The sequence below is a fragment of the Mirounga leonina genome, unplaced genomic scaffold (assembly GCF_011800145.1).
Source record: "Mirounga leonina isolate KUSES-001 unplaced genomic scaffold, KU_Mleo_1.0 Mir_150, whole genome shotgun sequence".
In the NCBI taxonomy this organism is placed as follows: Eukaryota; Metazoa; Chordata; class Mammalia; order Carnivora; family Phocidae; genus Mirounga; species Mirounga leonina.
In genome coordinates, this window is record NW_023270374.1 from 36,817,536 (window position 1) to 36,845,479 (window position 27,944).

Below are 27,944 nucleotides of genomic sequence, written 5' to 3' on the forward strand. Positions count from 1 at the left end.
GGCTGCTTTTCCCTGGGATTATCTGCAAGGCTTTCTTTGCGCTGCTGGGGGTGACACGTCAAGCCTGTGGTGACAGGGACATTGGGTTGGCTGGAGAACCGAGGCAGGCAGTGACCTGTGTGATTTCCCACAGCGCTGAGAAGGCAGGGCCGCACGCTGGCTGGGCGCCAGGGCTTCGGGGTCAGGCCAACCCGGGCTTGAACCCTGCTCTGCCATTTCGTACTAGGACCGACTTCCTAGGGTTGTGGTCTAGATGAAGCAAGATACTGCTCGAACAATGACTAGCCCTGGGGAAGGAAGTGCTCAGTAAATGGAGGCCATTATTATTATTTTTTTATCATTCGTCTAAGCGCTAATGCCAGTAACTAAGAGGTTTCCAAGGGCTTGGGTTCAGTTAAAGCTGAGCTTAGCCCAAGAAAAGGAGGAGAGGTTTTCATGGTGACTGTCACCATCTCCTTGGAAAGCAGAGGGAATCCAGAAGGCAACAAGCCCAAGAAGGATGTGCAGAGTCACCGGTAATCAGAGAAACATGAATTAAAGATAACAAGGCAGATATCATGCTAGTCGTATTAGGATAGCAATACTTAACAAGGAGGGTTAGCCAGCCGTTGGTGGGGATGCAGGGTGGGGGACCATCAGCACTGCTGGGGGGGAGCATGCACCTGCAGCCAGGAGCTCTCGCCTGGCCCTTAGGGAGACCAGGTCTTAGGACTTTGGGACCCAACCATCCCACTCCTAGGGATACATCCCAAGGAGACTCACACACGGGCCCACAGGGGACGGTCCAAGGGTGTTTGTGCTGCGGTGGGCAGACATGGAGGTGTCCCGGGCACTGTCCCAGAGGAGGAGCAGGAGATACGGAGAACGCACACAAGGGAGGGCTGAGCAGTTGCTAGGACAACAGGGGAGCGGCGCCTCTAGCAATGTGGATGGAGCCCAAGGACTTAGTGGTGGGCAAAAAAACCCAGAGGAACCATATGGAATATAATGAAACGGAACAAACAGGATGTACCCACAGCAACATAGACGGGTCTTAAGAACTTCCTGATGAGTGAAAAAACCAAGAAATCATAGGAAATGTAACAAACAGAATTCACAAAAATGATGTTCCTGCCCACAAAACACTGGTGAACTTGTGCAGGAACCCATAGAGATGGTGGGATGCGCCTAGACACGCTAGAATCATTGCCTGTGAAGTGACAGGGAATGAAAGGAAACACATTTTTTAAAAAGAGAGGTCTTGGGTGCGCTAGTGAGGAAAATGTGCCATGAACTTGAATTCACTCGACAGTTAGTACCCAGCATTTTGCAGGATGACAAAAGGGATGGGCTGATGTCCGCGACTGTCCACACAGGCTCCCTGACGTTGGTGGAGGCACAATTCCAGGGACATAAAGAATCCCTCTGTGTCTTCTGTAGAAGGTATAAATCTCGATGTGTAAGCTCAAGGGGGTAAAAAGAGGATCTGACTTTATTTTCAGCCTTTCAACATGATTTCTACTTTGAGCTACCATTCCCCTGGACGGGTCGGAAAGTTTCATTGTACTCTTTCAAGGCTTTCCTCAAATTCTCTGGAATTTTGGCCATGGTTCTGGCATCTTATCCCAAGCCAGTGTGTCATAGTGTCAGGGGTTTATCATCCTCCCTCACTGAGACCCAGGCTGCTGCCGACTTGTCCACCCTCTCCATCCGTGAGGCTCCTTCCCATCTGGGGCTCTTCATCACCGTGTCTTTGCCACACTGTGGGCACAGGAATGTTTCATTGTTCTGTCTTCCTAGACCAGAGATCACAAACTGGAAACCCACAGGCCACATCCCCTGCAAATATCTTTTTGTTTGTTTTGGTTTTTTTTTTTTTTAATCCCAACTAATTTATATTTGTTTCCTATATATAACATTGGGAAATTTCCATATATAAACGCAGATTTTTCACTTCTTTGGAAAAATCAGAAGCCCTGGCTACATTAGATTACACTTCCAGGGGACAGAGGTAAGTTGGAGCTGAGCAGCATTGTATCAGTCAGGAATGCTTTGGGCTGCTAGTAACAAAAAGCCCAACTAATGTTGGCTTAACCCATAATAACATTTATTGTGCATTTAGCAAGAAGTTGACCCTAAGATTGGTTTGGCAGCTCATTTATATCTTCAAGGACCAGGTTCTTTTTATCCTTCCACTCCTTCAACCTCAGCATGTGGGCCTTTTGCTTTTATGTTTGTAGCCTCGTGTCCCAAGATGGCTGCTGTAACTCCAGGCATTACATCTTCACATAATCCAGGGGAGGAACCGGCAGGGGAACAAAAGAAAAGTCTTTCCCAGAAGCCCCTTGGCCGGAACTAGATTACATAGCCATCTCAGAACTGCAAGGGAAACTGGGAAAGCAAGGAAAGTAACATGCAAGGAGAAAGGAACTGGGAATGCCTGTGGGGAGCCAAACTGTGCATCCCAGGGGCACCTGGCTGGCTCAGTCGGTGTAGCATGTGACTCTTGATCTTGGGGTTGTAAGTTCGAGCCCATGTCAGGTGTAGAGATTAGTTAAAAATAAAATCTTTAGGGCGCCTGGATGGCTCAGTTGGTTAAGCAACTGCCTTCAGCTCAGGTCATGATCCTGGAGTCCCTGGATCGAGTCCCGCATCGGGCTCCCTGCTCGGCAGGGAGCCTGCTTCTCCCTCTGACCCTCCCCCCTCTCATGTGCTCTCTGTCTCTCTCATTCTCTCTGTCTCAGATAAATAAATAAAATTTTTAAAAACAAAACAAAATAAAAAACACAAAAAACTGCATATTCCAGTTTGCCGCAATCCCCACCACCCCCCATCGTTTCCCAACACTAATGCTGTGTGTCAGTTGCCATTTACCATCGTGGCTGCATCAAGCTCCTTCCCTCACCTCCCTCTCCTGTTGGGCCTGGAAGGTTCTGAGGGCTGCCTATCTCAGACTCAGCACACACAGCCCCTTCCCATGGAGGGGAGGCTTGCTGCTTTCTCAGCACCTGTGTGTGGGAACAGAGAATCCCTCTGCCCCAGGACTCCCTGCTCATTGTCTTTTTCTTTCTCTGCCCACCCCTTTGCCTTCCCTCTTGCCCTACCCCATTTCTTTAGCCAGAAGAATCACCCATCCTCCCAAGAGAATCCTTCTTCCTTCATATTTCCTAAGCCATTTTGCCTACATCAACCTAATTCTTAGTTGGCCCACCAACTGGGGCCAGTCCACAAACTCACTGGCCTATGATAACATAAGTACAGAACTGGGAGTAAGAGAGAGAAACTTTCCCAGCAGTTAAAGACTAAATTCTGCCCCAGCCACCAGCCATGCAATCCACAGCTCATCTCAGCACAGGATGTAGGGCCGTTTGGGGGTTGTGGTATCACGTGGTGAATTACATGCGGCGTGAGTTGCATGCTGGTTATGCAACCATGTCTTTGTTAAACACTAGTCCTTCCCTGACAGTTCGAGAAGCATTAGCCTGCAACTCAAATCCTCCCACACTCCAGGGCTTAAACTTTAGAACACAAGAGCTGGGATAACTCATTTCTGCTAATTCTTCTGCCCACCTGTGCAGGACCCAGGACCCTGATGGGACTGGAAGGAGAAGCCCCAGTTGCCCTGACATGCTTGCCTTCCTTCCCTCATCCCAGAATGGCTTGCCACCTCTCACTTGTGACTGTGTGGTGAGGAGTAGCAGGTGGAGGAAGGAAGAGTGAAACTAGATTGTGCCCCTCAGAGCACCGTGGGAGTGCTTTCCCCGCAGGGAAGTTGGGGAGAAGTATCCAGAGAGTGCACACCTCTCAGCACGTTCCCTAGTATCTCTCCATTAAACATCTCCACATCGATATGATTCCCAGTTGTCTCATCTGCTGTGAAAAGTCCTGCTGGCACATCGGGCTCCGGGTGCTCGGGGAGTTCTCCAGAATCCGGCGGGCGCTGCCACTTTTGCGCAGTGACCTCCGTGGTGGGGCTGACTGGAGGGCTCAGCAGAGAGGGGGGCTCAGCATCGTGGGCAGTACCGTGCAGTCAATATGCTCGCTTCCCAGTTTACATGGAGTGCGTCCCCCAGGGGCCCTGGCCCTGCTGACAGCAGTAATAAAGGAGGATGGACCTTTGCGCACTGACAGCAGTTCAAAGACCCCAAATGCCACCCGCGTTGTATGTGGCCCCTGCACATGAGAGCTGCTTGGTGATCTCGGAAAGTGGCCCACTGTTGCCCAGGGGAGAGCCAGACCCAGCTTGTCTCTCCCACCTCACCCCCATTCCAAAGAGCCTTCTGCAGGGCATCTTGCAGCCTGGTTAGATGAAGCCATGATACTTCCAAAAAGGGAAAGAAGATGGGAAGGGAACGTGAGGTCGGTGTTGAAGAGGTAGGGACAGGCATGGTTCCCTGAACTCGGGGTGGGCACAAGGAATCCCAGAGATGCAGATATCACCTCTTCTCTCAAAGCCCAAGGAGCTTCCAGGAGTGTGGCAGAGGGAAGGGTCCTGAATTCTCTGGGCGTCCCCGTTCTCCTCCTTTGCTCTTGCCTGGGAGACCAGCTGTGGGATGGGGCTGGGAGGCAGTGAAAGCAGAAACTTTGTTTTGTTTTCAATGGAGATCCAATTCACATAACAGTAACCATTTTAGAGTGCATGGTTCTTCACAGTGTTGTGCGACCACCACCTCTATCTAGTTCCAAGACATTCTTATCACCCCAAAAGGAAACCCCATCACCCATGAGGCTGTCACTCCCAATTCGCCCCTGCTGCCAGCTCCCAGCATCACTAGTCTCCTTCGGTCTCTGTGGATTGGTCTGTTCTGAACATCTCATATAAAGGCAAATCAGACAGCATGTGGTCTTTGACATCTAACATTTTCCACTTAAAATGTTTCCAACGTTCATCCACGCTGTAGCGTGCGTCAGGACTCCATTCCTTTTTACAGCTGCGTAATCTTCCATCATATGCATTTGCCACATTCCGTTTATCCATTTATCAGCTGATGGACGTCGGGCGTGGTCTGCCTTTTGGCTGTTGTGAATAGTGCTGCTAGGAACGTTTGTGTACAGGTTTCTGTCTGAACCTCTGTTTTCAACTCTTTGGGGTGTGTACCCGGGAGGGGGATTGCTGGGTCACATGGTAATTCTGTGTGTACCTTTGTGAGGCATCCGCAAGCTCCCTTCCATGGCGGCTGCACGTCCTACACTCCTACCCACAGTGTGCAAGGTTTCCAATTTCTCCACATCCTCACCAACGCTTGTTATTTTCCATTTTGTGGGGGGGTTTTTTGTTTTGTTTTTTTATGGCCGACCTAGTAGACATGTAAGAGTAGATGTCCAGCAGCTCAGATGCTGTTGGACAAGCCAGGGAACTTTCCAGCACCGAGCTTCTGTAAACTACATAAGGAAGGTGGACAGCTGTGTTGAACAAGTCACTGCGCATAACAGTGTGCGATGGGATGGGAGGGGGCATCTTTACTAGGCACCGAGGCCCACCTCCAGATGCTGGATCACCCAGGATTTCACATGTTCACTGAGGTGAAGGACCGGGGGTTTCTCCTTCCTTTATTGTAAAATACAATAAAAATGAATCTCTAGAACTTGCATTCTGATTGGGGGCAATATCACCCAAAGGCAGCAAAAAATGGTTCTCAGAGTGGGGACAAAAACATCTTACTCTTTTTGTGTGAAGCGCAAGTATACATAAATACCTAAACAGATACGCAATTATCTATAATATTAGAATTTCACAGGAGAAGGGGTAAGTAGAGGAAAAATATCAAAAAGGATGGGGCAATCATGAAAAAAAAGATGGAAAAACAATGAAATTTTTAAAAATTTCTTTCTTTTTTTTTTTTTTGAGATTTTATTTATTTGACAGAGAGAGAGCACACAAGCGGGGGGAGCGGCAGGCAGAGGGAGAGGGAGAAGCAGGCTCCCCGCTGAGCTGGGAGCCCGATGCGGGACTCGATCCTGGGACTCCAGGATCATGACCTGAGCCGAAGGCAGTCGCTTAACCGACTGAGCCACCCAGGTGCCCCAACAATGAAAATTTTTAAGACACTAATTACAAGTCCTGATTTTTAGTATCAGATTCAGCAGACAAGAGACGTTCCTACACACCATCTCCCAATGTCTATACTCACGTCATTTAGAACAGTTTGCAGGCAGGTTCCAGCCCACAGTCCACAGCTCAGTGCTGTGTAATGCATCACTGCATTTGGATCTGGAATTATCTTTTTTTTTTATTAAAGATTTTTATTTATTTATTTGAGACAGAGAGAATGAGAGAGACAGAGAGCACATGAGAGGGGGAGGGTCAGAGGGAGAAGCAGGCTCCCCGCCGAGCAGGGAGCCTGATGTGGGACTCGATCCCGGGACTCCAGGATCATGACCTGAGCCGAAGGCAGTCGCTTAACCAACTGAGCCACCCAGGCGCCCTGGATCTGGAATTATCTTAACTCTTTGTGTGTCTATCCACTTGATTGTGTTCTGTCTCCTCCCTAAATGTGAGCATCAACCCCTTACTCACTGCCGTATCCACAACAGTACCTGACATGGTGATACATTTCACTAGGAAATGTATTGTCAAATAAATGGATAAATACCCACTTGAAAATTATTTTGCTGATATGGTGGCTCTGGTCTGCAAATGTGGCAGGGGTCCCAGCCATGTGATCCAAGATGACCATATTTCGCAGGGAAAGGGAGGCCTCACCCTTGCCCTCTAAGGGCATACTCAGGAAATTGCACACATTAACTTACTACCCTCCCCTTGACTGGAACTCATCCCACGGCCACACCCTCCACAAGGAAAGCTGGGGAAAATAGTGTTTATTCTAATCAGGCATGTGCCCAGCTTAAAAGCAGAGGTTCTGTTGACACGAGACAGAAGGGGTGAATGGATATCAGGGGACCCCTAGCAGGACCTGCACCGTCACCTTAAGAGAGGACTTTTTCCTCATCTTACCCTTGCCTTCCCCAGCCCTCCTGTGGGCCCTCCACCAGCTGGATGGAGGCAAGAGGTCGGTGTTAAACATTCCAGCTCAAGGCGGTCCATTTGGAAAACCCTCCAGAGACCACATGTTGTGGCACAAGATATCTGGGGCCACGTGCCCCCATCCTCCCGGGTCCTCAGGCATGGGATGGATGTCTCCCTGCAGGGGCCTGGGACTGCCCTCGGCACACTGCAGTTTGTTCAGCTGTCCATTCTTCGGATGCCCCTGGGTCACAGAACGAAAACAAACAAGAGGCTCTTTGGGAGAAAGAATACCAAGGGACCAGACTGTGGCCTGTTTGTTTTTAAACCTGTCCAAAGTTGTCATTCAGAAGGTTGACACAAAAGAAAAGAGAAATCAGAACAGAAAACACTGTGGCCAAGACTCTTCAGAGGGCAGGTGTGTTTCTAAGCTTTAGCAGGTAGGGTCATCATGGTAACCATGGCCCCCAAAATGGTTTAGAATGGAACAGGCTGGCCTAGAGCTCCTCTGGACCTGTCTGAACAGGCCATTGAGGACAGAATGGGATCTCAGCGTGCCACACCATTGTGGACAAATTCTGTGGGTTCTGGTCCTTGGACAAGCCTCCCTGTGTTGGAGATCAGGTGAGGATGCCCAGGTGTGGCCATGTTCCTGGTCCTTCCTCTCTTCCCCTGGCTGGCTCCAACTCATCCTTCAGAGATCAGTTTAGGTGTCACTTCTTCCGGGAAGCCTTCCCTGGCCCCACCTCTCCCCAGCAGGCATTACAGAACCCGTCTGGGTGCGCAGCACAGAATCCTCCTCACCCCTGGGTGTGGGTATAGTTTATTTTGTAGATTTGACTTTGGGGCCATTTCAGTATTTTTAGATAATTACAAAACACATTTGAAAACTCCTAAAATTCGATAGCAAACTTTTATAGACCTAACTGCATATTGAGTTGGTTGGTATAACCATACAGAAAGGAGGCTTTATTTACCCATATTTTTACTTTTTTCTTTCTCCCTCCTGATGTTCCAAGAGTCCTTTTTAAAATTTCCTGTCTGTGTCAAGAACTTCCTATACTCATCTTCTCAGAGTATGTCTGCTGTGACAGATTTTCTAAGTTTTTTCTTCATTTGAGAATGTCTTGATTTTCCCTTTATTCCTGAAGGATATTTTCTCAGGATGCAGGATTCTGGGTTGAAAAACGTGTCACTCCTTCTGGCCAACAGAAATCAACGAGCTTATTCTAAAGTTAATGTGTAAATGCTAAGTTTATACATAGAAGCCAAAACAATCTTGAAAAAGAAGAACAAAAGGAAAACTTACGCTACCTCATTCCAGAACTTACTATAAAGCTACAGTAATCAGGTCAGGATGGAATTGGTATAGGCTAGATACATCAGTGGAACAGAGTCCAGAAATAAACTCTCATATTGTCACTTAATTTTTGGCAAAGGTGCCAAGAATAAACTTTTTATAGGGGTGCTGGAACAATTGGGTATCCATATGCAAAAGATTCATTTAGACCCTTACCTCATACCATACACACAAAATTCACTTACATTAGATCATAGAGCTAAAACTATAAAATTTCTGGAAGAAAACATAAGAAAGAATATGACCTTGGGTTAATCAGTGAAAGCAAGATCCATAAGGAGGATATTGATTAAAAAAAAAAAAAAAAAAACAGCTTCTGCCCTTCAAAAGACACCATAAAGAAAATGAAAGGACAAGCTACCGACTTGGGGGTAATATTTGCACATCGTGTATCTGATAAAGGACTTGTGTCCAGAGTATACAAGAAACTCTTACAACTAAATTTTAAGAGGACATACCTAACTTTCTTTTTAATGGGCAAAAGATTTGAATAGATATTCATCTAAAAAGATACATGAATGGCTGATAAGCACATAAAAAGATGCCCGACATGGTTAATCACTGGACAAACACTATCTAAAACCACAAGGAAATACCACTGCATACCTACTAGAAGGCTATGATCAAAAAGACTGAAAATGCCAAGTGCTGAAGAAGCTGGAAATCTCATACACTGCTAGTAGGTTTGTGAAATGGTACAGTCACTTGGAAGACACTTTGGCCATGTTTTTGAAAAGTAAAACATACTCAAAAAAAAAAGAAAAAGAAACTAAAACATTCTCTTGCCACATGATTTCCACAATCCTGCTCCTTGGGATCTGCCCAAGGGGAATGAAAACATACATCCACACAAGGACTCATATGCAAATGTTTAGAGCCTCTTTATCTGGAATAGCCCCAAATTGGATGTGGTACATTTACACACACAGTACTATCCAGCAATGAAAAGGAATGAACTGCTGATCCACACTACGACATGGAGTAGCACTGCAGCCTTATGCGGAGGGAAGGAGGCCAGATACAAGTACATATTGTCTGATCCCGTTTCTGTGAAATTTCTAGAAAAGGCAGAACTCTAGAATCAGCAGTGGGTCAGCTGCCTGATGCTGGGGATGGGGGTGGGGGTTGACTGCAGAGGGGCATCAGGGAACTTTGGGGGGATGGAAATGTTCTAAAACTGCATTGTGGTCACGGGTGCACAGTTATACCGACTTACTTTAAAAATTATCCAACTGATCCCAGTGGAGGAATGTTATAGGATGTAAGTTATAACCCCCAAAAGAACAGTTTGTAAAACAGCAACAGCAGCACCATAGAGAGGTGTTGAAAACTCAAGTCAGACTTCCGGGTTCCAGCCCCAGCAGTTGTCACCCACTCTCTGTGCTGCCTTGGGTGCGTCACTTAACTTCTCCGGGCCTCAGTTTGTCCAGAAAGAGCTCAGAATGGCACCTGACACACACAAATTCACCATGGCTGTTCCTGTGGCCACCCTCTTCCCTCTCTGGGCTCCTGCCTCATTGGCCTTTCCTCTCTTTCTCTAACCTGCCAAGCGAATCCCTGCTTTAGGATCTGTGTGCTCAGTTAGTGAACGCTCCTCCCCCAGGTTGTGTCCATCACTGAAACGTCTCAGCTCCAGTGTCACCTCAGAGAGGCCTTGCCTGGCCACCCTGTCTTCAGTGACACCCCATTCACCACTCACTTATTCATTCAGTAAATCGCATTTACTAGTAGTAATAGAAGTATCATTTTTATTCCCATTTTATAGATGGGGGCAACTGATGCTCAGAGGGCAAAAGTCCTTTTGTGCATTTATTCAGTTTACCACCATTCAGTTTATTCATTTACCACCTCGCACCCCTTAGAATGGCTACTGACAGAAAAAGAAAGAAAAGGAAGGAAGGGAGGGAGGAAGGAAGGAAAGAAAGTGTTGATGAGGATGTGGAGAATTTGGAACCCTGTGCACTGTTGGTGGGAATATAAAATGATGGAACGCTATAGACAACAGTAGGTGGTTCCTCAAAAAATTAAAAATCAAATTATCATATCCAGTTATTGGGTATGTACCCAAAAGAATTGAAAGCAGGGTCTGAAAGAGGCATTTTTACCCCCATGTATTCATGATAGCCAAAAAATGGAAGCAATCCGAGTGTCCACCGACAGATGAATGGCTAAACAAAATGGTATATGGTACGATGGGATGTCATTCTGGGCACCTGCCACAACGATGGACGATCCTTGAAGACGTGATGCTAAATGAAATAAGCCAGTCACAAAAGCACAAATGCTACATGATTCCACTTGTGTGTTGTTCCTAGAGCTATCACAGTCGTAGAGAAGGTAGAATTGGGGGGGCCAGGGGCTGAGGGAGGGGAGGAGTGGGGATTTAGTATTTAATGGGGACACAGTCTTAGTTTTGCAAGATGAAATGAGTTCTGGGCATGGATGGTCGTGAAGGTCGCACAACAATGTGAATGTAGCAAATGCCACTCAGCTGTACACTTAGAAATAGTTAAAATGGTAAACTGCATGTCATGTACACTTACACAATTTTTTAAATAAATATTTTTTGTGAGCGTAATTATTGAGAGCCAGAATCTGTATTGCATGCACTGTCTCTTTTATTGCTCACCACAATCCTTTGATGGAGGAGTTACTTATTTTTATTCATTAATTGACAGAACTGAGCATCAGAGAGATTTGGTAACTTGCCGAGGTCACGGGTTCCATCCCCATCTGTCTGCCCTCAAAGAGCCCACCTGTCTGCCACATCTTTTTCCTCCACGTCCCTCTCTGACTGTAAGAAACCTCATCTGTACCCATTCCTCCTTCCTGCAGGCACGGCGGGGATCTACCAAGGAGCAAATGGCCTGACCAATGCGGCCGGATTCGGAAGTGTGCACCAGGTAGACGTCGCTCCCCACCACTTGTATTCCCTTTCCTTAAACAGCCACCTTAAATCAGGGCACCCCGAGAGTCCACAACCCCCACCACAAATGCAGTCTCTTATTCCCTGGGTTTAGATACCGCAGGAGTCAGATTGTGCAAAAGGCCATCCGAAAGATACAGAGTAGAGACAGAGAAATTGGAATCACTAGTAGATTTCCAAGATGATGTAGGCGATATTACGTCTTGACCTGAGCCCGTGATGCCCAGTGACTGTTGAATCTAGAATGTATGAATGCAAATGCATGTGCTCTCTTGACCTTCTCAAGCGTGAGAATCCATCATCTTCACTTCTGCATTCCAGTGCCAAGTGCCCAGCACACAGTGGGGGCTTTATAAATGCTTGTTAAATCACACCGGGTCAACCCTGTGAAGATGAACACCGGCCAATAGTTTGATTGTCTTGTTTTCACTTAGAGATTAAGAATGAGAGTGGGAGCTCTGTCCTATTTGTGCACCTCTTCTATTAAGTCTAGAATTATTTCAGAACAAAAGGCTAACATGCTTTCAGGCTAGCCTTAAAACAAAACTACCACAGAGTAGGTTGGCTTTATGGAATATTTAACATTTAAATATGAGGAATGCACTATTTCTTCTTCAGTGAGCTGAAGAATCTAAATGATTTAAACCTTGGAAGATTGGGAGATGGTGTCTGTATTTCTGTATTATTTCCAGTATACTATGTACATGGATAAAATACCCATAAATACAACAGTCCTTTTTAAGGTGTGGTTCTTCACTCTGGGTGTCTGCCCATTTCACCAAGAGGAGCTTGTCAAAAACGGAGATTCTCTCAATGCCACCTCCAGAAATTCTGATTCTGTAGGGCTGGGGTGGGGTCCAGGAAGCTGAACTTCCCATAAGTTTTCACAGAGTTGAGAAGCATCAGTTTATGGTGCTGGTGGGGCAGAATATTTGAAACAATGATTTGTTTGGAATATATGAAACAGTGGTGTGGGAGAGCTGGAATATCTGGCTGGTTTAAGCAAAGCTTGATCAAAAGGGGACTGGCATTCTTTGATTTTATCTCTGAGACTTCCTCATAGAAGATTCTGATCCCTAATGCTGTATATAGGTGCTGCTGTATTTGTATCCCTTGTGCACTTAAAATGTCACCTAGTCTCCTGGGTATGTGTGTATGTGGTCCTTATCACTCATTCATTGGTTCATTGATTTATCTAGTATTTATTGAGCTCCCCTGTGTGCCCGGCACTGTTCCAGGTGCTAGGGATATAACAGCAATCAAGACAGACACTGACAGAGCCACACCCACATCCCTCAGGGGGCACCTGCTGACCTCTGCATCCCAGGGCTCGAGGGTGTTCCCTAGGACCAGAGCACAGGGCAGGAGGAACGTGCCAGGGAATGAAGACCACTGGGAGCAGCTCTCAAAAAACCCTGGCTGGAGTTGGTGGATGAAGAGCCCAGCTCCCTTGCCCCTGGGAGAGATCATTCTGAGGGTGTGTTTTAAAACATCCCAGTGTTTTCCAGGGGAATTCCCTCCAGTTCCCACTTAAAAGCCCCCTCGCTAGCGTTGGTGGTATAGTGGTGAGCATAGCTGCCTCCCACTTAAAAGCCCCCAGATGGGCTGCTTTTCCTTCTTCCCTTTCCTGTCTCACTTCCCCATTCCCCCAACTGGTGTCTTGTTCACCTCCCAAATACTTGCACTTGCATCCTTGTCTCAGGGTTTGCATCTGGGGCAAGTCCCTGCCCTCATGGAGCTTTTATTCTAGTGGGAGAGATGGAGACAGACACAGGAGAACCCACCCCATGAGGCCCCTTGCCCCTGTCAGCCTGTGACTGGGTGGACGGAAGGCCCATGGCCAGACAGGCTTCCTCACTCAGCGCCTTGTGTGTGTTTCCCTTTCCAGGACTATCCTTCCTACCCCGGCTTCCCTCAGAGCCAGTATTCCCAGTATTACAGCTCATCCTACAGCCCTCCTTACGTCCCGGCCAGCAGCATCTGCCCTTCTCCCCTCTCCACATCCACCTATGTCCTCCAGGAGGCATCTCACAGCGTCCCCAACCAGAGTTCTGAGTTGCTTGGTGGTAAGTACAGTCGCTGTCCTGTGGTTATTGGTGGCTGTAATCTGAGCTCTCATAGGAAGGATGGACTGGACATGGGTCCCAGTTGTAATGAACTGGTCACCCAAGAGCTAAATCCAGTCCTCGTATATATTTTGTTGGCCTTTCTGTGTGTGTGTGTGTGTGTGTCTTTAATTGTACCCATGTTTAAAATTTTTACCTAAAAATTCTAATTTATGCTTTCCCTTAAAAGTAGATCTGGTCTTCTCTTTTTTTTTTTTTTAAAGATTTTATTTATTTATTTGAGAGTGAGAGAGAGAGAATGAGAGAGGGAACACAAGAGGGGATAGGGTCAAAGGGAGAAGCAGACTCCCTGCTGAGCAGGGAGCCTGATGCGGGACTCGATCCCGGGACTCCAGGATCATGACCTGAGCCAAAGGCAGTCGCTTAATCAACTGAGCCACCCAGGCGCCCCAATCTGGTCTTTTCTTGAAAGCAAATCTGGACCTGATCACTTAGGTCTACCTTCCTAAGTGAGGACACTTGGCTGGCTGAGTAATATCTGCCCCATTCAGACAGGGCACACACAATTCCACATCTGGCCAATGTACTTCAGATTCATTACCTGCCTGGCCCATGTGGACGCTGGAGTTGGTGAGCCCTAGTCCTCAAAGAAGGGAAAGTAGTATTTGTTGCCCATCTGAGATGTGCCAAGCACATATCTGTGTTATCTTCTCATTTCACTTATTTATATATTGATTAAACAAATATTTATAAAGCACCTGCTGTTGTCCAGGTACTCCTTAGTTTAGGAAATAAAATATAGTATAAAAGAGACATGATTCTTGCAGACAGGAATCAAATAATCACATAAATACAGAATTACAGACTGTGATAAGGAAAGTCACAATCCTCACAAAAACTGGTTTTCAGGTACCCCCTCTTTTCCAGATAAGAACAATGAAGATCAGAGTGGTAAGTAGCTTGCTAGCGATTGGTGGAACTGGGATTTGAACACAGGCCTGTTGGGCACCATAACCAGCACTCCTGGATATTCAGTAGTCACACATAGCTGAGATTATGTTATCTAAAACCCATTTGCGTAAATACGTCAAATAAACATGTGCTTGTAAATTAAAAAAAAAAAAAAACCCATTTGAGAACAGAAGGACGGTGACCATTAGACCCTGGTTCTCTCATCGAGAATTCTAGAATCTTTTAAAAAATCTTCATATGTGTACGTTTTCAATAGCGCATCAGCTTCAGAAATCCTTTTATTGCGGTGCCTGGGTGGCTCAGTCGGTTAAGCGTCTGCCTTCGGTTCAAGTCATGATCCCAGGGTCCTGGGATCAAACCCTGTGCTAGGCTCCCTGCTCAGTGGGGAGTCTGCTTCTCCTTCTCCCTCTGCCCCTCCCCCGCTTGTGTGCTCTCTCTCTCTCTCTCAAATAAATAAATAAAATCTTTTAAAAAAAAGAATCCCTTTTATTAGGACTTTCTGGCTTCAAAAGATAGAAGATGCAACTCCAACTGGTTTAAGCAAAAAAAGTAATTTTTTAAAGATTTATTTATTTTAGAGAGAGAGCGCACACACAAATGGGGGGAACGGTAGAGGGAGAGAGAATCTCAAGCAGATTCCATGCTGAGTGAGGAGCCTAACATAGGTCTCCATCTCATGACCCTGAGATCCTGACCTGAGCCCAAAACAAGAGTCGGACACTCAACCAACTGAGCCACCCACACACCCCCAAAAAAGGAATTTTTAAGCATATATAATCAAGATGTATAGGGATTCAAGGCTGGGTCCAGGGGGTTCAGATGATAATTTGGGGCCTCAGTCTCTTTCTTCCTCTGGCTCTGCATTTTCTTGGGTTCATTTCCCTCTCAAGCAGGCTTTCCCATTATGGTGGCAAAGATGGTCACCAGCTGCTCCAGGATTCAGTCCTTCCTGCTTATCTACCCCTCAGAGAGAGTTCCTCCTTCCTAACAGTCCCTGCAGAGGTCCCAGGTAACGCTTCTATTGGCCCAGCTTAGGTCACATACCTATCCTCACACCAGTCTCTGTGGCAGTGGATGGAATTCTGGGATGGGGCAGCAGACCTGGGTCTCATACTCACAGCAGAAGCTAGAGTTGGTTCATCCCCACCCAGACCACATGGACTGAGTGAGGGAAAAGTGTTTTCCCAAAGAAACCCAGAGCACACCACCCAGGGGAAGACTGTAGAGACACTGGGTGGGCCAAAGTAACAGGTATCCACAACCCAGGGAACTCACCTAGATTAGGATCAACATGTAGGAGAGTCCATGTCCTGACCCCTGGATGGTATACATCCCTATGCAACTAACTCACCAGCCTATGGATTCATTCTTTCCTTCCATAGATCTGCTATGCATATGTGTTCTCTTGTATGAGATGGTTTAGGCTTATTATCATTAAATGACAGCAATAAATTAGAATGCCCAAATGTAATGTAGATATCCTTGCATTTTGTTCTATTTTCTTTTCAGTGGGTTTTTCAGAACCCACTGATACTCTGGGGCTTGTAGAAGCTAAGCTAACATGACAGTGTGTGGACATTCATTCCATACTACTGGTTGACAGTTAGAAAAAGAACAGTTGAGACTAACTTCTTCTGTTCCTGGGATTCTTGGTACAGCTATTGCTTTTAGCCCTTGTGTTTTCCATCACTGGGGACAAGTTAATTATCCTTGGTTTGGTGGCAAATGGGGATAACATGGCCAGATATTTCTAAGTCAGTTTTTTTTAAGTAGGTTCCATGTCCAGAGTGGAGCCCAGTGCAGGGCTTGAACTCATGACCCTGATATCAAGACTTGAGCTGAGATCAAGAGTCAGATGCTTAACAAACTGAGCCACCCAGGCGCCCCTTTTAAGTCAATTTTTAAGGAAGTTTAGGGCTTGAACATTGATTTTTGTCATTGTGATTTCATCACAGTATTTAATGAATGCATGGTACCTAGGTAACAACTTCCAAATTGCTTTCTTTGAAGGGTATGAAATTTAACAAACTTTTCTTTATCTCATAGTACTAAATTATCTTTGACCATCCTGGTTTTCAGAGTGTGGCCACTCCAACTGACTTTAGAGAGGAGATATAAGCAGGAAATCCTTAAGTAGATGCCACTGTCTATGTATAATTTGGAACTAGATTCCAAATCTTACTTCCCAAGAGTTTGGGGTATGTGGGAAGGTTATCTTTGTTCCCCATCAAGAGCAAACATAAAGGCTCATTGTATCTCTTTGAAACTTTTCTTTACTGTTTCCCCCTGTTCTTCCTTTATCCCTTGGTCTAAGGTTCAACAATAAGTGGTTGAGATGGTTTTTACTGTGTGTCTAACAAGCTCACATAAAATCTAATGACATAAATAGTTGTCAGCTGTAACCGAGGTCTCTTGCTTCTTTTCCCCAGTGTCTGTTATAAAGGAAGGTCATGTAAGCATGCATGTGTGCATATGCATGTGCGCACGCACACACACACACACACACACACTCTCTCTCTCTCTCTCTCTCTTAAAATTTCCCATAAAAACTCCACTTTTGAAATTATCCAGGATCTCCTTGAGTGGTTGGTTCCAAATTCCAGAGCCTCAGGAGGGTTATATATTACCAACAGATCACGCTCCCTCTCTGCATTGCCTGGATAGAGTATCCTGATGCTCTTCTCCACCCCAGCCTCCAGCCCAGCCTGCATTGATATGCATTAGCAGTTATACGAAGTCCCAACAATTTACAGATGATTGCAGGGCAATTTGCTAAGGTAGAGGGCAAAATCTGAACATCTGACATTACTCAAGAGAAAAAACAAATTAGTAGTGGTTGCTTAAGGGCTCTTTTCTTTTCAAACTTTTCAGTATGATGCAGATTATCTAAAAAGATAATTGGACAGACATTGGAGCTCCTGATTCTCAGGCCTTTGGATTCCAGGACTTACACCAGTGGGGCCCAACCCCTCCAGACTCCCCCTACCCCCAGTTCTCAGGCCTTCAGCCTCAGACTAAATTATACCATTGGCTTTCCTGATTTTCCAGCTTGCGAACACCAGATTATGGGACTTCCTGACCTCTATAACGTCATGAGCCAATTCCTATAATAAATCTCCTCTTATATATATATTTACATATATCCTGTTGGCTCTGTTTCTTGGGAGAACCCTGACTGATACACCATGGGTCAAAGAAAAAAACGAAAAGAAAATTTTTAAAAGTATTTTGAACTTAATGAAAATGAAAACAAAATATGTCAAAATTTGTAGAATGTCGCTAGAGCAGTACATAAGGGAAAATTTATAGCACAAATGTCTATGCTAGAAAAGAAAAATTTCAAGCCAAACACCTGATCTCCCACCTTAAAAAACTAGAAAAAGAAGAGCAAATTACAATCAAAGTAAGAAGAAGAAAGGAAACAATAAAGACCAGAATGGAAATCAGTGAAATCTGAAAACAGAAAAACAAGAGAGAAAATCAGTGAAACCAAAAGCTGATTCTTTGAGAAGATAAATAAAATTGATAAAACTCTAGGTAGGCCAATACAGAAAAAAGAGAGAAGACATAAATTACCAATGAAATGAGAGTGGTAACATCACTACAGACCCTACAGATATTAAAAGGACAATAATGCAGTTTTATGAACAGCATCATGCCAATGAATCTAACAACTTAGATGAAATGGATGAATTCCTTATAAGACAAAAACTTCCAAAACTCCCTCAAGAAGAAATAGATGACCTAAACAGATCTGTATCTTTAATAGGCCTACATCTATTAAATAACTTGAATTTTTTGTTAGAAATCCTCCCATGAAGAAATCACCAGGCCCTGATGGCCTCACTGATTAAGATTATCAAACATTTGAGTAAGAACTATCAATTCTACAAAAATTTTCAAGAAAACTGAAGAGGAAAGAATACTTCCCAACTCATTCTATGAGGCCAACATGACCCTGATGCCAAAACTAGATGAAGACATTATAAGAAAAGGAAACTGGGGGCGCCTGGGTGGCTCAGTCATTTAGGCATCTGCCTTTGGCACAGATCATGATCCTGGAGTCCCAGGATGGAGCCCCGCATCAGACTCCCTGCTCAGCAAGGAGTCTGCTTCTCCCTCTGACTCTCCCCCATCTCGTGCTCTCTCTCTCTCAAATAAATAAAATCTTTTTTAAAAAAGGAAAGGAAAGGAAACTATAGACCAATATCCCCATAAGTGCAGATAAAAAATTTCTAAACAAAATGTTAGCAAATCAAGTCCAGCAATATATGAAAAAAGAATAATATGTTATGGCCAAGTGGGATTTGTCCCAAGGATGCAAAGTTGGTTTAAAATTTGAAAATCAACATAATCTGCCATAATTAATTAACTGGGAAGAAAAAAAGACATCATCTTAATAGATGCAGAGAAAGCATTTGACAAAATTTAGCACCTGTTCCTGATAAAAATTCCAAATTAGGAATAGAAGGGAACACTTTATTAGAAAAAGGCATGCTACGGACTGAATGTTTTTGTTCCCCTCCAGATTCATATGTTGAAACCCTAATCCCTAAAGTGATGGTATTTGGAGGTGGAGTCTTTGGGAGGTAATTAGGTAATGAGGGTGGAGCCCTCATGAATGGGGTTAGTGCCATTATAAGAAGAGACACAAGAGATAATATCTCTCTCTCTCTCCACCATGTTGTGGATATAGCAAGAAGGCATCCATCTGAAAACCAGGAAGAAGACCCTGACTAGGAACAAAATTGGACAGTGCCTTGATCTTGGATTTCCCAGCCTCCAAAAATGTGGGAAATAAATCTTTGCTCTTTAAGCCACCCAGTCTGTGACATTTTTGTCATAGCAGCCCAAGTTGACTAAAATAGGATAGCTGCAAAAAACCTACAGCTAGCTATTCCCCAAGATCAGAAGCAAGACAAAAATGTCTACTCTTACCAGTTCTATTCACCATTGTATTGGAGGTTCTAGCGAGTGCAATAAGGCAAGAAAAATAAATTAAAGGCTCCATATTGGAAAAGAAACAAAACTTCATAAAGGGAAAAGAAGTGAAATGATATGATCACTACATAGAAAATTAGAACTTACTAAAAAGCTAAAACTAAAAGGTGAGTTTAGCAATGTTGCAGAGTACTAGGTGGATATATGAAAATCAGCTGTATTTCTATATAGTAACAACAAGTAATAGGAAATAGGATATGTTTTAAAGATTTATTTATTTATTCATTTAAGAGAGCACAGGTAGGAGAGGCAGAGGGAGAGAGAAACTTAAGCAGACTCTGTGCTAAGCACGGACCTGGACATGGGGCTTGATCTCAAGACCCTAAGATCACGACCTGAGCCAAAACCAAGAGTTGGGCGCTTAACTGACTATGCTACCCAGGTGCCTGGAAATAGGATAGTTTTATATGCCATTTACAGTACCATCAAAAAACATTGAATACTTTCATTTCAGTGTTATTCATTTCATTTCATATTCAATGCTATTGAATAAATCTGACAAAAGATGTGCAAGAGTTGTACACTTAATACTACAAAGTGCTACTGAAACGAAGTGAATCCTTTAGTAAATGGAAAGAGCTCACAGCTCAGAAGACTTAATATTATTAAGATGTCATTTCTCCACAAATTGATCTATATATTTAACACAATCTCTGTCAACATCCCACTCAAGCTGATTTTGAACTTCATAGGGAAATACAATGGATTAGAATAGCCTCAACAGCTCTGATACAGAAAAAAATCTGGAAGGCTAACACTACCTGAAAGGCTAACACTACCTGATTTGAAGACTTACTACAGAGCCACAGTAATCATGACAATATGGTATTGGCATAAAGATAGACAAGTAGATCAATGTTCCAGAATAGAGAATGCAGAAATAAATGCACATGTATACAGACAAGTGATTTTTGATAAGGTTTCAAGACAATTCAGTGGAGAAAGGATAGTCTTCTCAACAAAAGATTCTGAAACAACTGGGTATCTATATTCGGAAAAACTTTAGTCCATACCTCACATGACATAAAAAAGTCAACATAGAATAGATCATACACCTAACATAAAACCATAAAACTTCTAAGGAAAACAGAAAATTTTTGTGACCTTGGGCTAGGCAAAGAGTACTCATAGATGACATGATCCAGACAGAAAATAAATTACATAAATTGACTTCACGAAAATTTAAAACATTTGCTCTTTGAAAGACACTGTTAGGAGAATGAAAAGAGAAGCTACAGTCTGGGAAAAAGTAATTGCTAAGCATGTATCTGATAAAGTGTGTCGTATTAGAGTTCTCCAAACTCTAATATCAAGATAGAGAGAGAGATAAGAGATTTATTGTAAGAAATGGCTCAGATCAGCAAGTCCCATGATCTGCCTTCTGCAAGCCAGAGAACCAGGAAATCCAGTAGAGCAATTCAGTCTGAGTCAGAGGCCTGAAAATCAGGAGCTCCAATGTCTGAGGCAGGAAAAGATGGACATCTCAGCTCAAGAAGAAAGATAATTTGCCCTTCCTCTGCCTTTTTGTTCTTTTTGGGCCCTCAATGGAATGGGGGATGCATTCCCCACACACACACATTGGTGAGGACAGATCTATACTCAGTCTACTGATTCAAATGCTAATCTCTTCTGGAGACACCCTCATAGAAACACCCAGAAATAATGTTTTACCAGCCCATCAGCTTGACACACAAGATTAACCATCACATACATGCAGTATATAAGGAATTCTCAAAACCCAAGACTAAGAAAACAAACAACTCAGTAATAAAATGGGCAAAATATTTGAGCAGACACTTTCCCAAAGAAGATACAGGGATGTCAAAAAAAAAAAGTACATAACTAAGATGCTGATCATTAGTCATTAGAGAAGTATAAATTAAATCCACAATGTGTACCCCTTAGAATGGCTATAATCACAAAGACTGACCATACCAAAGGTTGGCAAAGATGCGGAGCATCTAGAACTCTCTTACCCTGCTGGTGAGAGTGTGAAATGGTACAACCACTTTGGAAAACAATTTAGCAGTTTCTTAAAAAGTCAAACTTCGACTCAACACATGACCTTGTAATCACGCTGGTAAAAAGAAAGCTTACATGCATACCAGGATTGATGTGTGAGTGTTCACAGCAGCTTTATTCCATCCCCAAACTAGAATCAACCCAAATCTCCATCCACAGGTGGAGCGTGGTATATCCATAAAATAGAATAGGACTCAGCAACACAAAGGAATGATCTATTCATATACTGACGTGGATTGAATCACAAAACAATTATTCTGGCTGAAAGAAGCCAGACAAATAAAATCTTTAAAAAGGTGGGGGGGGGGGGACGCCTGGGTGGCTCAGTTGTTAAGTGTCTGCCTTTGGCTCAGGTCATGATCCCAGGGTCCTGGGATCAAGCCCCACATCAGGCTCCCTGCTCAACCAGGAGCCTGCTTCTCGGTCTCCCACTCCCCCTGCCTATGTTCCCTCTCTAGCTGTCTCTATCTCTGTGTCAAATAAATAAATAAAATCTTTAAAATAAAAAAAAAAAGAAGCCGGTGTTCACTTCAGCAGCACATATACTAAAAAAAAAAAAGAAGCCAGACAAAAAAGAATATATATTGTGTGATTCCATTTATTTAAAACTCTAGAAAAAACAAAATAATTTCTAGTGAGAGAAAGTGTATCAGTGATCGCCTGGGGAGTGGGTTGGGAGGAAGAGATCACAAAGGGATTACAAGGAAACTCTTGGAGGTGATGTAAAAGTTAAGGAGGGAGAAAGAAAAAGAGTGAAATGACTCCAAAGAAAGTTTACATAAATTGCTTTAGCCTGTGTACCTCTGACTGTGAAACTTGAATCTTGACACTTCATTCTCAAGAATGTAAAAGGTAGGGGAAAGGGCTGCTTTTTTAGGGGCGGGGAGGGAGACTCTTTTTTTAAAGATTTTATTTATTTGAGAGAGAGCAGAGCAAGAAAGAGAGCATGAGCAGGGGCAGAGGGAGGGGCAGAGGGAGAGGTAGAAGCAGACTCCCCACTGAGCAAGGAGCCCCATGCAGGGCTCGATCCCAGGATCCTGGGATCAGGACCTGAGCCAAAGGCAGACCTTAACCAACTGAGCACCCAGACACCCCAGGAGACTCTTAATATATTGGCTTCCCCCACACCTTATTTACACATTTCTTAGATGCCTGGTATATCCCCCCTTTTTAATAATATTTGCCTGGATTTTGATGGGGTCAACATGTTTTCTAAGCCCCCATAACCTTAGAACTACCAGGTCAATCAGGATAAACGTTATCTACAACTCTAAAGCATCTGTGTATTTCTCTAACGCGTATTCCCCACCCTCCAGAAGAAAGTCTTTGCAAGATGGACATTTGGGAATCTCTCCTGCTGTGTCCTGAAAATGCTGGGGAGTTGGAGATGACCCCGCAGTCCTGACAACTCAAAACCAAACCTTTTCTTCTTATGTCCTTAGTCTGCTAAGAAGTAGAAACATTAAATAAACCAAGTTCAGTGCCTTGGGTTTTGGAGGGAAATCGTCCTTCCAGGGTAGGGAAAGATATCAGTCCATTGCCAAGCAGTTTTAGACAAAAGCATTTTCCTCCTAATGATCCTCAAGAACTGGTGATTATGCAAGGAGAGATGAAGTTGTCAGGATACATTTGGGAACTATACCCAGCAGCTGTAAAATGAGAGAGCAGGATGGGGTGCCCTCCCCAGTTCCCCTCCGGCGTATACTTCTGTCATTCTAGCGACAGGGCCTGGCCCAGACTTTAGTTCTGCCTCTACCATGAGTGTCCACGGTAACACAGATGGACGTCATCCCACTTCATGAGTTCAATAAAGACAATAAACTCTGATAAAAAGCCACATATTTCAAACTTCTGTGCTTAAAAAAACAATACAGCTCGGATACTGGCTTTGCACCGTGGGTCCCAGGAGGGTGCTGCTCACTCATGCCTGGTCATCAGACAGTTGCCTGAGGGCATGAGCGTGGCAGCCTCTCTGCGCCTCCCAGAAGCACCAGCTCAGTGGAAGCAGGTGGCCGCCTTCTGCCCTGCATCTTCTCACTGACCCGGCATAAATGTGGGTCAAGCCAGAACTCAGTCCAGATCGTTTACTGATGTGTCCTCAGTGCCAGCCCTGTGCTTTTAATAGAGAATGGAGCAAGCCACATAGGGAAAGCAATACAGAGATTTCTCCCCTCACACCTCCCATTCACCCCAAGCTGGGCATCTCTTAAAGATAGAAAAGTTTGCTGCCCTGCTCCTTTTTTTTTTTTTTTAAAGATTTTGTTATTTATTTGACAGAGACACAGTGAGAGAGGGAACATAAGCAGGGGGAGAGGTAGAGGGAGAAGCAGGCTTCCCGCCGAGCAGGGAGCCTGATGCAGAGCTCGATCCCAGGACCCTGGGATCATGACCTGAGCCGAAGGCAGACGCTTAACGACTGAGCCACCCAGGCGCCCCTGCCCTGCTCCTTTTAAATACTGATTTTCTTCCTTCTGTTCATCTGGGGATCCTCAGGCTTTGGGAAATAGAGAGTTGCAAACACAAAACTCTGCTCACTGTCCCTACAGCTCCCCCAACCGCCCACCCTCACTTCCCTAGAGCTCCACTCAGGTGTCCCCTTATCCATGAGGCCCTCCCTGACTAGCCCATAGCAGTTAGTAACCTCCCAGCATCCCCCTCCCCATCCCATTTGTAACACGTGTCCTCCCCTGGCGTGTTAGATACTCACTTGTTTGTCTAACGCCCCGTTCCTCCCTCTAAAATTTAAGTACTGTGAGAAGCAGTGCCTGGGACTATGCCTGCTCGGTGAATCTTTGCTCCGTGAGTGAATGGTTACGAATAGGCAGCCAAGGGGACCATCAAGAGCAGTTTTAATTCCATGAGATCTTTGCCTTTTGTGCTGCCTATGGGGCCTAGCGTGGTTCCGGTGGGGTGATATTTCCTGGGAGGAGACACTCAGCAGAGCTTCTGATATGTCCACCCTTCCCTTCCCTGCACAGGGGAATATAACACGCACAACGGTCCCTCCACGCCAGCGAAAGAGGGAGACGCAGACAGGCCGCACCGGGCCTCCGACGGGAAGCTCCGAGGCCGCTCCAAGCGGAGCAGTGACCCATCCCCAGCAGGGGACAATGAGATCGAGGTAACTCCAGACTGCCCGCTTGACTGGGTGAATGTAACCTCCACCTGTGGCCAGAACAGGAGCGTGGGGAGCAGAGTTCTGTCCACGCACACAGGGGAGAATGGCCCTTTGTGTCCACAAAGCTCTATAACGGAGGAAAGAACACTTGATGGGAAGATAGAGAATTGTGTTGGCCGTAAGGAAGCACTGTTGACAGACCAGGCTAGGAAAAGTGACCTTGGAGATAGGAAATAACATAAAACACAGGTTCTCAAATGTAGGCAGCAGCAGAATCACCTGGAGGCCCATGAAAACCCAGACTTCTGTGCCCCACACCCAGAGCTTCCAATTCGGTAGATTCAGGGGCGGGGAGGGGGGAAGGGGGCTGAGAATTTGCATTTCCAGCAAGTTCCCAGAACGTACTGATGCTGCAGGGTTGAGAACCACACTTTGAGCGGCCCTGGTAAAGACACCAGTGGGCAGTTGACCTTCCCAGCTGGGTTAGAGGGTTCTTAACCCTGGCTACATAAGAGTATCACCTGGGATGCTTTTTAAAATGCAGGTGCCCAGGCCCCATCCCAGACTAATTATAAGTACACATCGCAAGGGAGTTCTTAGACAGTAGCTCACAACCTGAGCTACACCTTAGAATCTCCTGGGGAGCACTGAGAACCATCATTCTTAAGCTGCACCCCAGACCAGTGAAATCCAATTCCCTGAGGGAGGGACAAAGGCATCAATATTTTAAAGCTCCCCAGGCGATTTTCAGCGCACAGCCCAGGCTGAGAAGGGCTGATCTGCCAATCTTTATTTTAATAAAGCAAGTGGAGAATTATTGGTCAAGCACTGACATTTTCCCAAACAAAAAAGAACCGCATGCATGAGAGAAGGGGGGAAGGGTACTAGTGGGGACGGAGGCAAAACAGATGCCCCAAAAAACAGATGGAAGCAACCGATCAATATCTAGGGAGAAAAAAATGGGCATGTTCGTTAGTTCATACTTCTTCACCAAAGGCAGAAATATAGGAGGGCAGATCTGTTGGCTTGAGTGCACTATGGATGTATGGGCAGTATTGTCAAAGTCTGGTCCATGCCAAGGGATCTGAATGCATCACCATCCCATCTCTGTTCATAATCCTGTACAATGTGTGCAGCAACTACAAAGCTCAGCCCACAAACTCAGATGTGCTAAGAAATACCATTTTCATCATTTCCTTAAAGTCGATGTAATTTTGTCTCTGAGCCCCCATCCCATCAGGGTGGTTAAGAAGCTCCACCTCATTATGGGGGCCCCTTGCCCCCAGAATGGTATGAGAATCTCAGCGCTCAAGTGGTCTCAGAAGACAGAATAAGAGCCCCTCATGTCCAGGATTTGAGGTGGTGGCTCCTCCCTTCCTCGTTGTCAGTACCCGCCGTGGTCAGTGAGAGTCCAGCCAGGCTCTGGACTTCTGGGTTTCCGTGCCATACACTGGGTGTAGAAATGAAGATGGGAACCTTGGAGTAGGAGATACAATCCTTTGGTTGCAAGCAACAGAAACCAGTTCTGGTTACTTAAGTAAAATGGAATTTACTGAGAGGGAACAACATGGAGAGAAAGTCATAAAACCAAGGTTAGAAAGAACAGTAACAAACACAGGCTGTGCTGAGGAATCTCGGGAACCTTGAGAATGCTGCCTCTACTAGAGAGTAAACTGTATGAGATTCTAGAGCCACTTGACATAGTGTCTGATTCCAAGGAGACAGCATCCCACTGGCCTGGCTCAGGCTTGCCCTTGATTGACAGTTCCACCAAGAGAGCACACAGGGGAAAAGAAAACCAGAGTGCTCTTATCGGGCCGGGATGGATGCTGGGTGCCCAACAACAAATACCCACCCCCAGGGCTATTGAGATTTAGCCAGCGCTCACTAGTAGAGCGATACTAGTTAGCCAGTATTCACCAGTCGGGTTGGTAGTTCTTGTTTATGGCCAATGTCTGTTCCAGCTGTCCCAGAAGGTGTTGAATATTTTGAAGACCGCGCTTGTCTCCTGCCCTTGGTCAGCCTCCTGAGGTAGACCAGCAGCCATCCCCGCTGAGAGCTTGCCCCCCTGGGGACCTGCCACGGAGCTAGCATCCTCACTGCTCATGGGACGGCTCCCAGCCAAGGGATTTGTTCTCGCTTTTCCTCTAATTCTCGAAGCCCTCTCCTTCCAACACCGAGGAGACTTTACACTATCCCCTCAGCAGGATTAGGCCTTTGCAAAAGGCTAGAAGAAAATCCGTTTGCCTCAGGTTCTCTTTGCTTTTTCTGCCTCCCCCTATTTCTGAGGATTTCCTGCAGCTTTAAGTGCAGATCTAAGGAAATCACCAAGAGCAGTGCATACATTAATGTCTTTTTTTTTCTTTCATTATTCAGTCACTTAACGTGGCTTCTGCTCTTGGTAGGGGTGGGGGTGGAGAGACATTTTCCGCTAAACTGAGAAGGCAGCGGGGGTGGCGTGGAAGTTGGGGATTATGGGGCAATATCATTCTGGAAACCTCTGCTTCTCGATTCCAGAGGAAAGAACCGCTGGGCAAGAACAGTTGAAAAGGTGCGAGCTGTGTTTCACTTCCATGCTTAATGTCAGCATGGAGGGTTTGCCCCGGTCACCCCTCCTGAGTCTTTGGCAGTGTTGCTAATGACGGAAGCCCACAAGAGAGAAGTTATGTAGAGAAGTGGAAAGGAGAGAACTTCTGAGTGTAGATTAGTTAAAATCCCTCGACTGCAGGTGCCAGAAACCAACTTGAGCTAGCTTAAGTGAAAAAGCAGAAGTTATTTTAGGGATACCAAGATTCTTTCAGAACCCCAGGGCAGGGGACAGCGGAGTGTCAGCAAGATACTGGAACCAGGAGGTAGACGGGGCAAGGAAGTGCGTTTTCGCCTTCTCTCCCCACGCGGCACAGCGCAGGTGCTAGAATCCGCGGTGCTAGAATCCCCGACGACCGACCGACCGACCGCGGTATCTTTTCAGCGCAGGCGCGAACTGGTTCCTGGGCTCTACCCTCCTCCAGCCTTGCTCTGCCTCTGACTGAAACCAGGTCCTGGAAGAGTGTGGGGTGGTCTTTCCATCTTTCATCCCTCTCTTCCCTGGAGACTGGCCCTCCCTGACCTTCAGATCACGTGGCCGCCAACTGCCATTCAAAGATGAGGAATGTCTTTCTAGGTTCCAATTTCAAGTTTCCAAGGAAAGGCCTCTGACTCCATTGGGATTAGGGGCTTTCCCTGGCCCAAACCACAGTGGGCTAAGGAGTAGGGTCACTTGCAGAATAGCCACCAGGAACCTACCCACAATGGATCTAGGGCAGGGGAGGGAGACAAACTTTCTTCTTCAGAGGGAATGTAGTAGGTCAATGAATGGAGTCAGCATTCAATTTGAAAATATTCACTGATTTTTTTTAAATTTCCTTACCAAAATTTCCCAGTTTCACTGATCCAACTGAGTTTGTTCAGATAAACTAGGACTTAGCATATTGAAACCCAGAAGCCCTCCTTAAAAACAGTAGTTGTCAAACTTTTTTTTTTTAACCGTGACCCAT

The 27,944-nt window shown here is 45.4% G+C and overlaps 1 protein-coding gene across 1 annotated transcript in view; it reads left to right on the forward strand.

Moving 5' to 3' along the window:
• Positions 1 to 27,944, forward strand: part of LOC118011063 (eyes absent homolog 2) — a 131,945-nt gene that overhangs the window by 16,685 nt on the left and 87,316 nt on the right. Inside the window, exons 2-4 of the mRNA XM_035005634.1 lie at positions 13,118 to 13,295; positions 14,223 to 14,246; positions 24,269 to 24,411. Coding sequence (XP_034861525.1) covers positions 13,118 to 13,295; positions 14,223 to 14,246; positions 24,269 to 24,411 — 345 coding nt within the window. The remainder of the gene's footprint in view (positions 1 to 13,117; positions 13,296 to 14,222; positions 14,247 to 24,268; positions 24,412 to 27,944) is intronic.